This window comes from Oryx dammah, unplaced genomic scaffold (genome assembly GCF_014754425.2).
Source record: "Oryx dammah isolate SB20612 unplaced genomic scaffold, SCBI_Odam_1.1 HiC_scaffold_9, whole genome shotgun sequence".
In the NCBI taxonomy this organism is placed as follows: Eukaryota; Metazoa; Chordata; class Mammalia; order Artiodactyla; family Bovidae; genus Oryx; species Oryx dammah.
The window spans coordinates 58,754,209-58,771,810 of NW_024070193.1; the positions used below are offsets into that span (position 1 = coordinate 58,754,209).

General features: G+C 38.6%; 1 protein-coding gene across 1 annotated transcript in view; it reads left to right on the forward strand.

Annotated features, from left to right (window-relative positions):
* The window catches only part of NEK10 (NIMA related kinase 10), a 270,851-nt gene that overhangs the window by 198,749 nt on the left and 54,500 nt on the right, over positions 1–17,602 (forward strand). The window contains 2 exon segments of the mRNA XM_040246355.1: positions 6,459–6,496; positions 6,596–6,736. Of these exon segments, the coding sequence (XP_040102289.1) occupies positions 6,459–6,496; positions 6,596–6,736 (179 nt within the window).

Consider the following 17,602-nt stretch of genomic DNA (forward strand, 5'->3'; position numbering starts at 1 on the left):
CACTTTCTGCCATAAGGATGGTGTCATCTGCATATCTGAGGTTAGATATTTCTCCCAATAATCCAACTAGTCCATTCTGAAGGAGAGCAACCCTGGGATTTCTTTGGAAGGAATGATGCTAAAGCTAAAGCTCCAGTACTTTGGCCACCTCATGCGAAGAGTTGACTCATTGGAAAAGACTCTGATGCTGGGAGAGGTTGGGGGCAGGAGGAGAAGGGGACGACAGAGGATGAGATGGCTGGATGGCATCACAGACTCGATGGACATGAGTCTGAGTGAACTCCGGGAGATGGTGATGGACCGGGAGGCCTGGCGTGCTGCGATTCATGGGGTCGCAAAGAGTCGGACACGACTGAGTGACTGAACTGAACTGAATCTTGATTCCAGCTTGTGCTTCTTCTAGACCAGTATTTCTCATGGTGTATTCTGCATATAAGTTAAATAAGCAGGGTGACAATATACAGCCTTGATGTACTCCTTTTCCTATTTGGAACCAGGCTGTTGTTCCATGTCCAGTTCTAACTGTTGCTTCCTGACCCGCATACAGGTTTCTCAAGAGGCAGGTCAGGTGGTCTGGTATTCCTATCTCTTGAAGAATTTTCCACAGTGTATTGTGATCCACACAGTCAAAGGCTTTGGCATAGTCAATAAAGAAGAAATAGATGTTTTCATGGAACTCTGTTGCTTTTTCAATGATCCAGCAGATGTTGACAATTTAATCTCTGGTTCATCTGCCTTTTCTAAAACTAGCTTGAACATCAGGAAGTTCACGGTTCACGTATTGCTGAAGCCTGGCTTGGAGAATTTTGAGCATTACTTTACTAGCATGTGAGATGATTACAATTGTGAGGTAGTTTGAGCATTATTTGGCATTGCCTTTCTTTGGGATAGGAATGAAAACTGACCTTTTCCAGTCCTGTGGCCACTGCTGAGTTTTCCAAATTTGCTGGCATATTGAGTGTAGCACTTTCACAGTGTCATCTTTCAGGATTTGAAATAGTTCAGCTGGAATTCCATCACCTCCACTAGCTTTGTTTGTAGTGATGCTTCCTAAGGCCCACTTGACTTCACATTCCAGAATGTCTGGCTCTGGGTGAGTGTGAGTGATCATACCATCATGATTATCTTGGTCATGAAAACCTTTTTTGTACAGTTCTTCTATGTATTCTTGCCACTTGTTCTTAATATCTTCTACTTCTGTTAGGTCTATACCATTTCTGTCCTTTATTGTGCCCACCTTTGCATGAAATGTTCCCTTGGTATCTCTAATTTCCATGAAGAGATCTCTAGTCTTTCCCATTCTGTTGTTTTCCTCTATTTCTTTGCATTGACCATGAGGAAAGCTTTCTTATGTCTCCTTGCTATTCTTTGGAACTCTGCATTCAAATGGGTATATCTTTCTTTTTCTCCTTTGCTTTTTGCTTCTCTTCTTTTCATAGATATTTGTAAGGCCTCCTCAGACAGCTATTTTGGTTTTTGCGTTTCTTTTTTCTGGAGGATGATCCTGATTCCTGTCTCCTGTGCAATGTTACGAACCACCGTCCATAGTTCATCAGGCACTCTATCAGGTCTTGTCCCTTAAATTGATTTCTCACTTCCACTGTATAGTTATAAGGGATTTTATTTAGGTCATACCTGAATGGTCTTGTGGTTCCTCCAGTTTCTTCAATTTAAGTCTGAATTTTGCAATAAGGAATTCATGATCTGCCCTGCAAATAAATTCATCAGTGCCATCTTTCTAGATTCCTTATATATGTGGTAATATGTGATATTTATATTTGTCTTTCTGACTTACTTCACTGTAAATAGGCTCTATGTTCATCCACCTCATTAGAACTGACTGAAATGCTTTCTTTTTATGGCTGAGTAATATTCCATTGTATATATGTATCTTAGCTTCTCTATCCATTCAACTGTTGATGGACATCTATGTTGCTTCAATGTTCTAGCTATTGTAAATAGTGCTGCAGTGAACATTGGGATACTTGTGTCTTTTTCAATTTTGGTTTCCTCAGGGTATATGCCCAGTAGTGGGATTGTTGGGTCATATTCTGGCTTTGTAACTGTATCAGTTTACATTCCCACCAGCAATGCAAGAGAATTCTCCACAACATCTCCACCATTTATTGTTTGTAGACTTTTTGATGATGGCAATTCTGAGTAGTGTGAGGTGGTATCTCATTGTAGTTTTGATTTATATTTCTCTAATAATGAGCAATGTTGAGCATCTTTTCATGTACTTGTTAGCTATCTGAATATCTTCTTTGGAGAAATGTCTGTTTAGGTCTTTTGCCCACTTTTTTTATGGGGTTGTTTATTTTTCTGGTATTGAGTTATATGAACTGCTTGTATATTTTGTAGATTGATTCTTTGCCAGTTGTTTCCTTTGCTATTATTTTCTCACATTCTGAGGGTTGTCTTTTCACCTTGTTTGTAGTTTCCTTTGCTGTGAAAAAGCTTTTAGGTTTAATTAGGTCCCACTTGTTTATTTTATTTCCATTACTCTAGGAGGTGGGTCATATAGGATTTTGTTTTGATTTCTGTCATCGAGTGTTCTGCCTGTGTTTTTCTCTAAGAGTTTTTTAGTTTCTGATCTTACATTTAGATCTTTAATCCATTTTGAGTTTATCTTTCTGTATGGTTTTAGAAAGTGTTCTAATTTCATTCTTTTACATGTATATGTCCAGTTTTCCCAGCACCACTTATTGAAAAGGCTATATTTGCCCCATTGTATATCCTTGCCTCCTTTGTTGAAAATAAGCTACCCATAGATGTGTAGGTTTATCTCTGGCTTTCTATCTTGTTCCATTGGTCTATACTTCCAATACCACACTGTCTTGATGACTGTAGTTTGGTAGTATAGTCTGAAGTCAGGAAGGTTGATTCCTCCAGCTCCATTCTTCTTTCTTAAGACTGCTTTGGATATTCAGGATCGTTTGTGTTTCTGTATGCATTGTGAAACTTTTTGTTCTAGTTCTGTGAAAATCGCCATTAGTAATTTGATAAGGATTGCACTGAATCCATAGATTGTATTTGGTAGTATAGTCATTTTCACAGTATTGGTTCTTCCTACCCAGGAACATGAAATATTTCTCCATCTGTTTATGTTGTCTTTGATTTCTTTCACCAGTGTCTTATAATTTTCTGCATACTGTTCTTTTGTCTCCTTAGGTAGATTTACTCCTAGATATTTTATTATTTCTGTTGCAATGGTGAATGGAGTTGATTCCTTAGTTTCTCTTTCTGATTTTTCATTGTTAGTATACAGGAATGCAAGTGATTTCTGTGTATTGACCTTGTATCCTGCAACTTTCTGATTGGGTCTTTTTAATATTTTAAAATGTTCATTGTTGAGATCAGTTCTTTTCCTTTATTAAGTTTATTATTAATCATGTTTTAAGTTCTTTTGTGGTAAATTGTTTATTTCTGTTTCATTATTTTTCAGGGGTTTTCTTTTGCTTTTTCAATTGAAAGTAGTTCTTCTTTTTATTTAGCTTTCTCTGTCTCTATTACTTTAGGTGAAACAGTTGTCCACTGCAGTCTTGAAATGGCTGTTTTTATGTGGGAGCATCCCTCTGCACACTGTGTGTGCCTTGTACCTGCCTTTGATGGGTGAGCTGGATTTGAGGTAGATACCAGTTATACCTTTCTTCAGGATGTGCTAGAAGCTATCCCCTTGATAGGCAGTGGTGCTAGAGATGGAGGGCCTAGAGTTGGCACCAGATCTGAGGCAGAACTTCCTCTCTGCCCAGTGGCCATCACTACCCTGTCTGCTCTTAAATTGCCAGGGAAAAAGCTAGCTCTATCCCCTTTAAGTGGATTTTTCCCCCTCTCTTCCCTGCACCAAGACCTTTGCTTCAGTGGCATGGGGTGCTGAAACAAGTGTGGTCTGTACATTGACAGAGATCTAATGCACTGACCATGTAGACATCTGCAGCTCCCGTCGGATACTGACTCAGATGTAAGCCCCCTTTGTTTTTCATAGCCAGTCTTTCTCCCTGCCTCTGCCACCACCCCCTACACAATTGTGGAACAGTTCTGCTGGGTTAGCATAGAGCTATGTGGACTCGTGGGGTGTGTCAGAGGTTAGCTGTGGTAGAGCATCCCCATCAGAATCCAGGAAACTTCTGATGCTGCTTGAGTAAGTGCCAGCAATGGCCACTGCTGCCACTTTTGGGCTCTGCCCTGGGACCAGGTTGCCTGTATGTCCCAAGAATTTTAAATTTCATTTAAATTTTTAAAATTACATTAATATTTATATTTAGTACATGTTGAAATAATGTTTGGGTTACTTTAGTTTAAAATGTTATTAAAATTAATGTCACTTTTTTCTTTATACTTCTTAAAACTGTGGCTGCCAGAATATTTAGACTTATGTTTGTAGTTTGCATATTTCTGTTGGACAGTGCTGGGCTTGTCTAGAAGACTAGGGTGTGGGCTATGCATTTGCCCTTGCTGAGGGGTAACCTGTGTGCAAAGGAATGATTTGCTGGAACAGATGCTCTACCCCTCTGCTCAATCCTGAGGCTTCTGCCCACACTTATATGGACACTGCTAAGATTATGCCCCTCTTTGAAAATGTGAGGCAGGGATTATCCCTTTTCCTTATGTAAATATGTGACCTTATTCCAGGTGTAAAAAGAATGTATTACCTATGTAAAATTGATGAGTTTCATTTAATTTTCAAGGGTCTGGAAATATGGGCTGGGAATGGGACAGAAAAAATAAATAGGATCAAGAGAGGAGTCGATTGGTGGGGGATTGGAAGGATGGAAATGGAGAGGAAAGGAGTTCACAGTTAGATGCACACATTTTGATATTATAGTAATTAAGTTGAGTGGTGGGTGAATGAGTGCCGAATTTGCTATGCTTAATAACTTGGTTATGTGTTGCCTGTATGTATCAAAATTTCTGTGACTGTAGTGAAAGGGTTGGGGTAATAGAATTACCATCATGTTTATTTGTGTCTGAGTCCCTATATCAATTCCCACGTAGTAAACACCTATCATTTGCCTTAAACATAGAGGATGTTTGATGTACTTTGGTTGTGTTGCAGTAAAGTATGGTTCTTATAATTTGTCAGGGCATAGATTTTTCTTAGTTCTTAAAAAAAAACTGTTAAGAACTTGTCTTTAGATTCTAGTAGATAAAACAAGATTGAAGGTTATTTATGGCTGTCCTTAGTAGGGTCTAATGACTCTTCCACTCAGTGAAAGGTCCTGAGACCAACTTGCATAATGATAAGGAAATCCTAAATTTTAGAATAGGGCAAAAAAGTGATGGTAATAATGCTGAGAACATAAGTGAAAATATAATCCTCTTAAATGTAAAAATTATCTCATTTCATAGGAAGAGGTATACTTTCTTCCTTAAGACAGCAGGAATAAAGTATGGAACATACTAAATATAAAATTTTAATGCTATTTTTTTCATACAAAATAAGTATCTTTATTTTATTTTTTATTTAAAAGTTTGGGGCTTCCCTCATAGCTCAGCTGGTAAAAAATCTGCCTGCAATGCGGGAGACCTGGATTTGATCCCTGGGTTGGGAAGATCCCCTGTAGAAGGGAAAGGCTACTCACTCCAGTATTCTGGCCTGGAGAATTCCATGGACTATATAGTCCATGGGGTTGCATCACAAAAAGTGATGGTAATAATGCAGAGAACATAAGGAAAAATATAATCTTCTTAAATGTAAAAATTATCTCATTTCATAGGAAGAGTTATAGTTTCTTCTTTAAGACAGCAGGAATAAAGCAGGGAACATACTACATATACAATTTTAAATGCTATTTCTTTTTCATGCAAAATAAGTATTATTTATTTATTTATTTATTTTTGGCTGTTCTGAGTCTTCCTTGCTGTGCGGGCTTATCTCTAGTTGGGGCGAGCTGGGGCTACTCTCTAGTTGCAGTGCACAGGCTTCTCATTGCAATGGCTTCTCTTGTTGCGAGTATGGGCTCTAAGGCACATCGGCTTCACTGGTTGTGGCACATGGGCTCAGTAGTTGTGGTTCCCAGGCTCCAGAGCACAGGCTCAATAGTTGTGGCACAAGGGCTTATTTGCTGCAAGTCATGTGGGATCTTCCTGGATCAGATATCAAAACCATGTCTCTTGCATGTCAGGCAGATTCTTCACCACTGAGTCACTAGGGAAGTTCAAGTATTTTGATTTTAAATGTAACAAGAAAATCATTCAAGCCTAAGATTTAGGCTTATATTTATTCTTAGAGCTTATGAACAACTGTGATGCAACCAGGTTCTTCCATTCGTCATAGAATGTCAGTTCTTCTCTGGGTTCAATTATGTCTCTTTTCTCCCTTTATTAAACTCTTGAGGACATCGTTAGGAAAAAGAAACCTATATTTTCATATGGTTTCATAAACCATAGTGGGATATAAGCTTTCAGTAAATGTTAGTCAAATCCAAGTTGAATAAACCTTCTCATTCTGCTTACAGAGACTTCACTGGTGGAATAGGATCCAGACTGAGACCAGGTAATTTAGCTTTGTCAGCAGTAACATCACACACGACACCCTGAAATTCAGTGCAATTTGTGTTACAGTCTCATGTCTTTCCCCCTTTTATTTCTTCAGCTTTGCTGCCTCTTGACCTGCTTCTGAAAGTGCCACCCCTCCTGCTCAGTGCCCACATTAAGGAGGTAGAGGCTGAGTTAGTGACGGGGTGGCAGTCCCACAGTCTTCCCACTGTGATTCTCCACAGTCTCAAAGACCATGGTAGTACTTGTATTAGATAACACTGGTCTCAAGCACATAATGGGTGAACACAGAATTGTGGTTGGGCCTGAATGCTTGGGAGGTAACTCTAGTACAAACAACAGGAGAACCTTGTTTCATCTGTCCATCATTATTATATAGTTTGGCAAATTAACAGTGTCAAGGTGCTTTCTGTGTTCACTTATTTGTTGAAATATATGAGCTATTTCTCTAAAGTTTGTGTTTTTGCTTTGGTAGGAATGTTAGCCAGTTGAATTTTGAAGCTAACAGTGCATACCTACTACCCAAAAATAGTAACTATGTTTTACATATGTATTTCTATAAGCTGTGCACCTATATAAGAGTAAAGCGTATCTTTTCTTCTATCTCTTTTACTCTGATGCAGATAATTTTTTTTACTTATTTGTATTTGATTAAAACAATGTTCTATCAAATTATTTCTCTAATAAGGTAGAAAATTTGAATTCTTAAAGTATAACAGTTTATAGTAATTGTTTGAGAAAAAAAGAGTGTGTGCATTAACATTTCTAATTTCTATTAAAGTGGACCAAATGTTCAACAGTAACAGTAAAGTTTTTAACTAAACCTGGATAATCCAGGAAAAAAACTTAATGATTGTGCTTTTAATGTATGTATATGACTCAAGTATAAAGTTCTGTTTTACTATGGTTAATTTGGAATTATTGCTTAAAGTTATTTTCACTTTAACTTCCTTAATTCGTGTTCTTTTGTAGAGTCAATACATATGAACTTTTAGGAGATGAGAATTGATTTACTCTAATATTAGTCCATGCCTCCACATTTATTAAATTTGCTTTGGAAGAGTTATTGACAGTTTGGGGGCATTTACATGATCAGCATAGATGCAGAAAAGAGATAACTTTGTTGTTAAGATGTCCAAAACATTATTAAGATGTTATGTTGACCATGCCCCACTCCAGCTATTTTGGTACAAGGTAAGTTCGTAATATACCCATGAAGCTAAAATGATTGTTATTAATTTTAAAACGGTGAGAACAAAACATATATATGTAAGCAATTTGAAGTTCAGTTTTGATTCATAAAAAGAATTACTTTTCCTAAAGGGTATGTTGAGTTAGTTAGTTCAAGACTTGACTTTATGTCTGTAAAATTAATCAGATCTCTGGATATTTAAACAAACTCTTTAGCATAGATAACATGTAATATATTATATTTCTTAGACCTACAGTTTGTTATACTATCTACTTTTTAAACATTTACCCATTCATGCATTTGAATTTAAAACAGAATATACTATAGCATTTTAAGTGTTGTCAGTGAATGCTAAAGTTTACCTATAAAGGAGTGATAGTTTTGACTAATAGTATAGAACACAGTAATGCATATGGGGAAAATCTGAGTTATTACCTAAGAGTTATTCTACATTACAGTGAAAAAACCATATTTTTATTCATCTTAATGCAGAGTGGTTTTTCTGAATATTATAAAAGTCATACTTTTTTTTTTACTATAAATTTATTTATTTTGATGGGAGACTAATTACTTTACAATATTGTATTGGTTTTGCCATACATCAACATGAATCCGCCACGGGTATACATATGTTCCCCATCCTGAACCCCCCTCCCACCTCCCTCCCCATATCATCCCTCTGGGTCATCCCAGTGCACCAGCCCCAAGCATCCTGTATCCTGCATCAAACCTGGACTGGAGATTCATTTCATATATGATATTATATATGTTTCAATGCCATTCTCCCAAATCATCCCACCCTCTCCCTCTCCCTCTCCCACAGAGTCCAAAAAACTGTTCTATACATCTGTGTCTCTTTTGCTGTCTCGCATACAAGGTTGTCATTACCATCTTTCTAAATTGCATATATATGCGTTAGTATACTGTATTGGTGTTTTTCTTTCTGGCTTACTTCACTCTGTATAATAGGCTCCAGTTACATACACCTTATTAGAACTGATTCAAATGTATTATTTTTAATGTCTGAGTAATACTCCATTGTGTTTATGTACCACAGCTTTCTTATCCATTCATCTGCTGATGGACATCTAGGTTGCTTCCATGTCCTGGCTATTATAAACAGTGCTGCGATGAACATTGGGGTACACGTGTCTCTTTCAATTCTGATTTCTTCGGTGTGTATGCACAGCAGTGGGATTGCTGGGTCATATGGCAGTTCTATTTCCAGTTTTTAAAGGAATCTCCACATTGTTCTCCATAGTGGCTGGACTAGTTTGCATTCCAAATGTTGCAGGTGTTCTTGGACTAATTGGTTGCTTTGCCAAATGACAAACAACTGGTATAGGCCCCACTTAGATTGCCTATTGTGCAAATGAAGATTCATTACATTGTATATAAACAACAGCTATAGTCCTGTATTGCCTAAATGTTCTGGAAAAAATTGTCAGGGAAGAGAGAATTTTGTCAGAACCTGGGTATATTCCCAGGACTAAATCTAGAATGTGAGCATCATTTTCCATTTGCTATGGCAGAACAAAGGGTGAAAACTATTACTTTAGAGTGTCAAATGGCTGTATTAGAATGTGATCCTGCCTATAGCATACTCTTAAAATGTGAGCTTCTAGGTTCATTTGTGGCCTTATGGCAGTATTTAATGCACTTCCAAACTCCTGTAAAACAAATAACCATGAAGCCATTTCAACACTATTATTAAAAATCCTCTTGTTCTGCCTTTTAATACTAATTAGATTCTGTAAACAATTTATTTTATAACGTATTCCTTAGATTCATTTCAGTTCAGTTCAGTCACTCAGTCATGTCCAGCTCTTTGCAACCCCATGAATCGCAGCACACCAGGCCTCCCTGTCCATCACCAACTCCCAGAGTTCACACAGACTCACGTCCATCGAGTCTGTGATGCCATCCAGCCATCTCATCCTCTGTTGTCCCCTTCTCCTCCTGCCCCCAATCCCTCCTAGCATCAGAGTCTTTTCCAATGAGTCAACTCTTCGCATGAGGTGGCCAAAGTACTGGAGTTTCAGCTTTAGCATCATTCCTTCCAAAGAAATCCCAGGGTTGATCTCCTTCAGAACGGACTGGTTGGATCTCCTTGCAGTCCAAGGGACTCTCAAGAGTCTTCTCCAACAACACAGTTCATAAGCATCAATTCTTCGGCACTCAGCTTTCTTCACAGTCCAACTCTCACATTCATACATGACTACTGGAAAAACCATAGCCTTAACTAGACGGACCTTTGTTGGCAAAGTACTGTCTCTGCTTTTGAATATGCTATCTAGGTTGGTCATAACTTTTCTTCCAAGGAGTAAGCATCTTTTAATTTCATGGCTGCAGTCACCATCTGCAGTGATTTTGGATAATAGCAATTTGACAACAGAATTGAAAACTTAGGAATTTCTGTACTGAGTAGATGAACATATTAGCAGTAATTAACATGGAATGAATGAATGAATAAACATGCATAACATGCAAAGTATGCATGTTAACTATTTTAGCTCTATTTTACTAACCTTGTTCACTTACAGATTACCACTGTACAAATTTGGCCATTTCTGAGGACTATCTGCATTACTATTTTCCAAATATCTATTTCTTTCATTTGATTTACTTTCTCAACAGAAACAGACTCACAGAGAAGAGACTAGTGTTTATCAGTAAGGAGAGGGAAAGGTGAAAGGGGGAGGGGATTAAGAGGTACAAACTATTAGATATAAGTAGGTGGCATATACCCTGGAGAAAACCACAATTCAAAAAGACAACACATACCCCAGTGTTCACTGCAGGACTATTTGCAATAGCCAGGACATGGAAGCAACCTAGATGTCCATGGCAGACCAATGGATACAAGAGTTGTGGTACATCTACACAGGGCAATATTCAGTTCAGTTCAGTTCAGTTCAGGTGCTCAGCTGTGTCTGACTCTTTACAATCCCATGAGTCGCACCACACCAAGCCCCCCTGTCCATCACCAACTCCCAGAATTTACTCAGACTCAAGTCCATTGAGTCGGTGATGCCATCCAGCCATCTCATCCTCTGTTGTCCCCTTCTCCTCCTGCCCCCAATCCCTCCCAGCATCAGGGTCTTTTCCAATGGGTCAACTCTTTGCATGAGGTGGCCAAAGTATTGGAGTTTCAGCTTTAGCACCAGGCCTTCCAGTGAACACCCAGAACTGATCTCCTTTAGAATGGACTGGAATGCAGTATTACTCAGCCATAAAAATGAATGAATTTGAGTCAATTCAAGTGAGGTGGATAACCCAAGAGCCTGTTATACAGAGTGAAGTAAGTCAGAAAGAAAAGAACAAATATAGTATATTAAAGCATAGTTTGTTCTCTGTGAGTCTGTTTCTGTTTTGCTCTATGCGTTCATATGCTTTATTTTTTAGATTCCACATATAAGTGAAAACACACACAGTATTTATCTTCCTCAGTGTGACATTTTTCACTAAGCATAATATTCTCTAGGTCCATCACATTGCTGAAAAAAATGGCAGAATTTAATTCTTTCTTATGGCTGAATAATATTCCATTGCATATATACACACCATGTCTTTTTTATCCACTCACCTGTCGATGGGCACTTGGGTTGCTTCCACATCTGACAATCGTAAATGATGCTGCTATGAACATTGGGGTGCATACATCGTTTTGAATTAGTGTTTTTTTTGTTTTCTTCAGATATATAACCAGAACTGGGATTGCTGGGTCATATGGTAGTTGTATTTTTAATTTTTGTGGAAATTCCATGCTGCTTCCTGTAGTGGCTGAACCAATTTACACTCTCACCACCAATATACTAGGGTTCCCTTTCCTCCACATCATTGCCAACATTTATGTGTTGTCTTTTGGCTATAGCCATTCTGATAGGTAAAAGTTGATCTCTCATGATGGTTTTGATCTGAATTCCCCTGATGATTAACAAGTTGGAGCATCTTTTTATGTTTCCATTGTCCAGCTGTATGTTTTCTTTGGAGAAATGTCTATTAATGTGCTCTGTCCATTTTTAACTTTTTTATATTGAATTGTATGAGTTTTTAATTTATTTTGGGTATTCCCCTTATCAGACATATCTTTTGCAAATATCTTCTCCCATTCAATGGTTTGTCTTTTCCTTTTGTCTATAGTTTGATTCACTGTGCAAAAGCTTTTAAGTTTGATTAGATCTGATTTGTTTATTTTTGCCTATGTTTGCTGTGTCTGAGAAGACATATCCAAAAAAATATTTCTAAGGCCTCAGAGTGTATTGCCTATCTTTTCTCCTAGTTTTATGGTTTCTAGTTTTACATTTAAGCCTTTAATCTCTATTTTGTGTTTAGTTTTGTATTGTGAGTGAGTGAAAGTCACTCAGTTGTGTTCAACTCTTTGCGACCCCATGGACTATACAGTCCATGGAATTCTCCAGGCCAGAATACTGGAGTGGGTAGTCTTTCCCTTCTCCAGGGGATCTTCCCAACCCAGGGATCTAACCCAGGTCCCCTGTATTTCAGTGGATTCTTTACCAGCTGAGCCACCAAGGAAGCCCTATTTTTGCATATGGTATGAGGAAATGTTCTAATCTTGTTGTTTTAGGTGTAGCTGCCCAGTTTTTCCAGAACTATTTGTTGAAAGACTCTCTTTCCTCCATTTTATATTCTTGCCTCCTTTGTCATAGATTAGGGGACCTCATGTGTGTAGGTTTATCTCTGGGATCTCTACTCCATTCCATTGATCTATGTGTCTGTTTTTGTGCCAATACCATACTGTTTTGACTACTTTAGCTTTGTAGTATAGGCTGAACATAGGGCACATACATTCAGCTTTGTTCTCCATGTCTGTGCCTCTGTTCCTGCCCTGCAAATGGGTTTATCAGCACCATTTTTATAGATTCCATATATAGGCATTAATATATGTTATTTTTCTCTTTTTTACTCAGTTCACTCTGTATGACAGGCTCTAGGTTCATCCACATCCCTACTACTAACCCAATTTCATTCCTTTTTATGACTGAATAATATTCCATTGTGTATATGTATGTACCACATCTTTATCTATTCATCTGTCAGTGGACATCTAGGTTGCTTCCATGTCCAGGCTATTGTAAATAGTGCTGTGATGAACCCTGGGGTACATGTGTCTTTTTAAGTTGTGGTTTTCTTAGGGTATATGGCCTATATTGGGATTGCTGGATCATATGGTAGTTCTATGTTTAGTTTTTTAAGGTATCGCCATACTGTTCTCCACAGTGGCTGTACCAATTTACATTCCAACCAAAAGTGTAAGAGAGTTCCCTTTTCTCCACACCCTCTCCAGCATTTATTGTTTGTAGATTTTTTGATGATGGCCATTTTGGCTGGTATGAACTGGTACCTCATTGTAGTTTTGATTTGTATTTCTCTGATAATTGGTGATGTTGAGCACCATTTTTTGTGTTTATTGGCCATCTATATTTCTTCTTTGGAGAAATGTCTATTTAGATCTTCTGCCTATTTTTTTATTTTATTTTTTTAAATATTGAACTCCATGAGCTGTTTGTATATTTTGGAGATTAACCCTTTGTCCACTGCTTTGTTTGTAAATATTTTGTCCCATTCTGAGGTTTGTCTTTTTGTCTTGCTTATGGTTTCCTTTGCTGTGCAAAAGTTTTTAAGTTTAATTGGATCCAAGTTGTTTATTTTGTTTTTATTTTCATTATTTCAGGAGGTGGTTCAAAAAAGATCTTGCTGTGATTTATGTCAAAGAGTGTTTTTCCTTTGTTTTCCTCCAAGAATTTTATAGTATCCAAGAGTTTTATAGTCTTACATTTAGGTCTTTAATTCATTTTGAGTTTATTTTATGTATGATATTAGGTAGTATTCTAATTTTATTCTTTTATGTGTACCTGTCTAGATTTCCCAACACCACTTATTGAAGAGGCTGTTTTTTCTCCATTGTATATTCTTACGTCTTTTGTCATAGACTAGGTGATTTTAGGTCCATGGGTTTATATCTGGGCTTTCTATCATGTACCATTTGTGCCAGTACCATACTGTTTTGATTACTGTAGCTTTTTAGTAAAGTTTGAAGTCAGGAAGCCTGATTCCTCCTGCTCCATTTTTCTTTCTCAAGATTACTTTGGCTGTTTGGGGTCTTAAGTGTTTCCATACAAACTGTAAGATTTTTTTGTTCCAATTCTGTGGAAACCGCCATGGCAATTTGATAGGAATTGCAGTGAATTTGTAGATTGCTTTGGGTGGCTCAGACCGTAAATCGTCTGCCTACAATGCGGGAGACCCGGGTTCAGTCCCTGAATTGGATAGATCCCCTGGAGAAGGAAATGGCAATCCACTCCAGGACTATTGCCTGGAAAATCCCATGGACAGAGGAGCCTGGTAGGCTACAATCTATGGGGTTGCAAAGAGTCGGACACGACTGAGTGACTTCATTTTCACTTTCACTTTCACTTTTGGGTAGTATATTCATCTTTACTATATTGATTCTTTCAATCCAAGAACATGGTATATCTCTCCGTTTGTGTCCTCTTTGATTTCTTCCATCAGAGTTTTATAGTTTTCTGAGAACAGGTCTTTTGCTTCCTTAAGTACATTTATTCTTAAGTATTTTATTCTTTTGACTGGGAGACCTCACTCCAATTAATATTCCCTGGGGCATGATGTTCTCTGTTAGTCCAGTGGTTCTGACTCAGTTCTCCCACCTCAGGGGCTCCGGCCTGATCTCTGCCCATGAAGTGGGATCTTGCAAGCCACAGGGCATGCCAAAAAAAAAAAAAAAGAAGCAGGACAATACAAATAATTACAAATTAAATTTAGAAAACTAACAGATATATTCAGAAAAATAAGAATCTATATAAAACAAGTACTGGAGGGTAAAACTAAGCTCCAGTAGCAAAGAAGAAAAAAAATCATTAATGATCATTAAAAAAGGGAGCATAACAATAACAAAAAAAATAAAATGAATTCAGAAAATTAACAGATATTTTATAAAAAATAAGAAGAATATATACAAAAGAACCACTGAAGGGTAAAACAGAACTTGATAATGGAAAAGAACAAAAAATCCTCAAACAAAGCAAAACAACAACAAAAGAAACAAAAAGACAGAAAAACCTCAGCTGTGAGGGGCCGGGCTTAGGCAGGGGCTGGGTTTATGTGGAGGCTAGCTTTAGGCAGGGGCAGGGTCCTGATTCAGGACCCACACTACTGGAAAAGGCCCTGGTTGGGGCTTGGGGCTTGGGTTCAGCCTAGCTGAGGGGGCCTCTGCAGTCTCTCCTGCCTTAGGGTGTGGAGGATCACATCTGGGGCCCCAGGAGTCTCCCTCAGGCCGAGTGGGTAGATTACCAGGCAGGTTCCCTGATCCTCTGAACTCCAAGTGACTCTTGCCCCAGGGCCTGGCTCTTCCTCCTACTCCCTCTCACACCCATAGGACCTACACAGGTAGAGTAGGTCTTGTAGGGTGGAAGGCGCCTTGAAGGTCAGAGAGGGCCCCAGAGGGTGGAGAGCCAGGCCCAGGGCCTTAGGAAACTCCCTTGGGCTCAGTGGGCAAGGGAGCAGTAGGCACTTCTCCTGACCCCTGAGGGCTCCCCAGTTTGGCTTGCGTCCTTCTCCTTCCCACTCCCTCTCACCCGCCCAGTACCCACGTGGGCAGAGAGGTCCCTAAGAGCATAGGACCAGGCTTGGGGCCTGTGCAAGCTCCCTGGGGCCAAGTGGGCAGGAGGAAATGCCAAGCACATTCCCCCCTCCCCATCCTCCAACCTCCGAAGGTCCTTCCTACTCCCTGTTAACCTCCTGGAGGCAAGCATGCCTCTCCTGGTGCTGCCAGTCACCCGTCAGCCACACCAGTCCCGTTTGGCCTCCACTTTCCCTCCCCTCTTTGCTCCCATTCACATACTACCTGATTGCTTAGTGGTTCCCCTATCTGCCTGGTTTTCAGAGGCCCCCGACCAGCATCTTGTGAGTATCCTAGTTGTAGGGTAACAGGAACTCCATGTCTTCCCTTTCAGTAATCTTGGCTCTGCCCCTAATATATATAGATATAGATATATAGATATAGATATAGATATAGATATAGATATAGATAGATAGATAGATTTTTTTTCTTTTTCAGGGAGCTCCTGCTGTAAACTCTCCCTTCCCCTGTTGTTCAAAAATCGCTGATTCTTAGCAGAGAGAATTTAGAAAAATAGTATACTATGTCTTGGTCAATTGGGGGAATATGTGTAGTCCATCTCCTGATCATTTTGTAGTAACTAAGAGGTTCAGAGCTTGTGCTGTGAATTGTGACTTTAGTAGACTGGACCAAGAGCGGGCCCCTAACTTCACTACTGTAATGTGTCATGAGATAATAAACCAGATATAGTGCACTGCACAAGGTATGAAGACATAATGTTTCCAATTTATTACGTGTACTTGTTTTTCAAAAATATTTGATCCATTGAATGTTAAAAGGTACAATGAGAACGTGTTAGAAGTAGCAGTTCCTTTTAAGAAAAGAAGTAGTATTTCAGGTGTGGGAAGGAGCATATATGTTAGGTTACATGGTCCATGGTTTCATGGTCTCCTGGTAACAAGTTAGGAGAGTTGAGTAAGTGTAGAATTTAGGGCCCATCTAATTGCAGGTCCCAGTTTTTCAGGCTTGGTTGGACACTCTTCTTAATTTCAGTTATCTATAAAATTAGGACACCGTTCAGAACAGTTACAAGGACCACGTGAGACGACATGTGGGAAACCCTTGCCAGCACCTCTCCACGTCCTCCTAGCACCACCTCAGAGGGGAAACAGCTGTTCAGTTTCACGTTCCCCACACAGAAAGCCAGCAGATATGATTTGGCATTTTAGGTAAATTGCCACTTATAATGAATTTTGTGGTTTTCTCCTAAGTTTTAAAACACTAATTCAGCTCCCTATTTTAATAAAACCATAAAAGGAATACGGAGGGAGGAAGGAGGGGGTTCAGGATGGGGAACACGTGTATACCTGTGGTGGATTCATGTTGATGTGCGGCAAAACCAATACAATATTGTAAAGTAATTAACCTCCAATTAAAATAAATAAATTTATTTTAAAAAGTTTGATTTTATTTAAATTTGAATGAGACTTTCTATCTTTTGCAGCAGGAACTATATAGGGATGAATCATGAACATACTATGCATGACTGACATTGAAGTAAGATCAGTTTACATGGTATCCTTTTTTTTTCTTCTTCCTGGCCACATTCTGTAGCATGCAGGATCTTAGTTCCCCAACCAGGGAACAAACCCAGGCCCTTGACAGAACATAGATTCCTAACCACTGAACCACCAGGGAATTACCATCTATGATCTCTTTTTAAGGGAAATTTGTTTTAATAAACTTGTCAATATAAATATGTGTTGCATTTTTTGTGAATAGTTAAGTATAGTATTTTCAGTGTCTAATCTGAAAGACAGAGGGAGAATGCTTTATATGGCTAACATTTGCCATGAAGTTAGTAGTTATTAATGTCTAATGAATAAAAATTTTAAAGATACATATTTGGATTTTTATTATTTTTGTTTTCCTGAAATTACTAATGGCTAAACACATATTTTGGGATGGGGAATATAAAAAACAGTGATGATTTGATAAGGTAGAAAAAGGAATAAAAATTATCGTACGTAGGATTAGCTGAAGTTGTTCAGGAAATCAAGAGGGTTTGCAAGTGTTACAGTCAGACTCCCATCATTATGAAACCTTAAATTTCTTTCTTCTCCCCAGTCCTAACCCATGTGATCACTCACATCTCAGTAATCCTGCCACAGCACCCAGAGTGCTAAACTGGTCATGCGGTCCTGACTTGTCATGGCATAACAGCAGCAGATAACCTTGAGAGACTGTCTTTAGTCTAGGTGATGGGGTTGGGAATTGCCCTTTAAACTGAACAGAAGTAACAGATTAAGGGA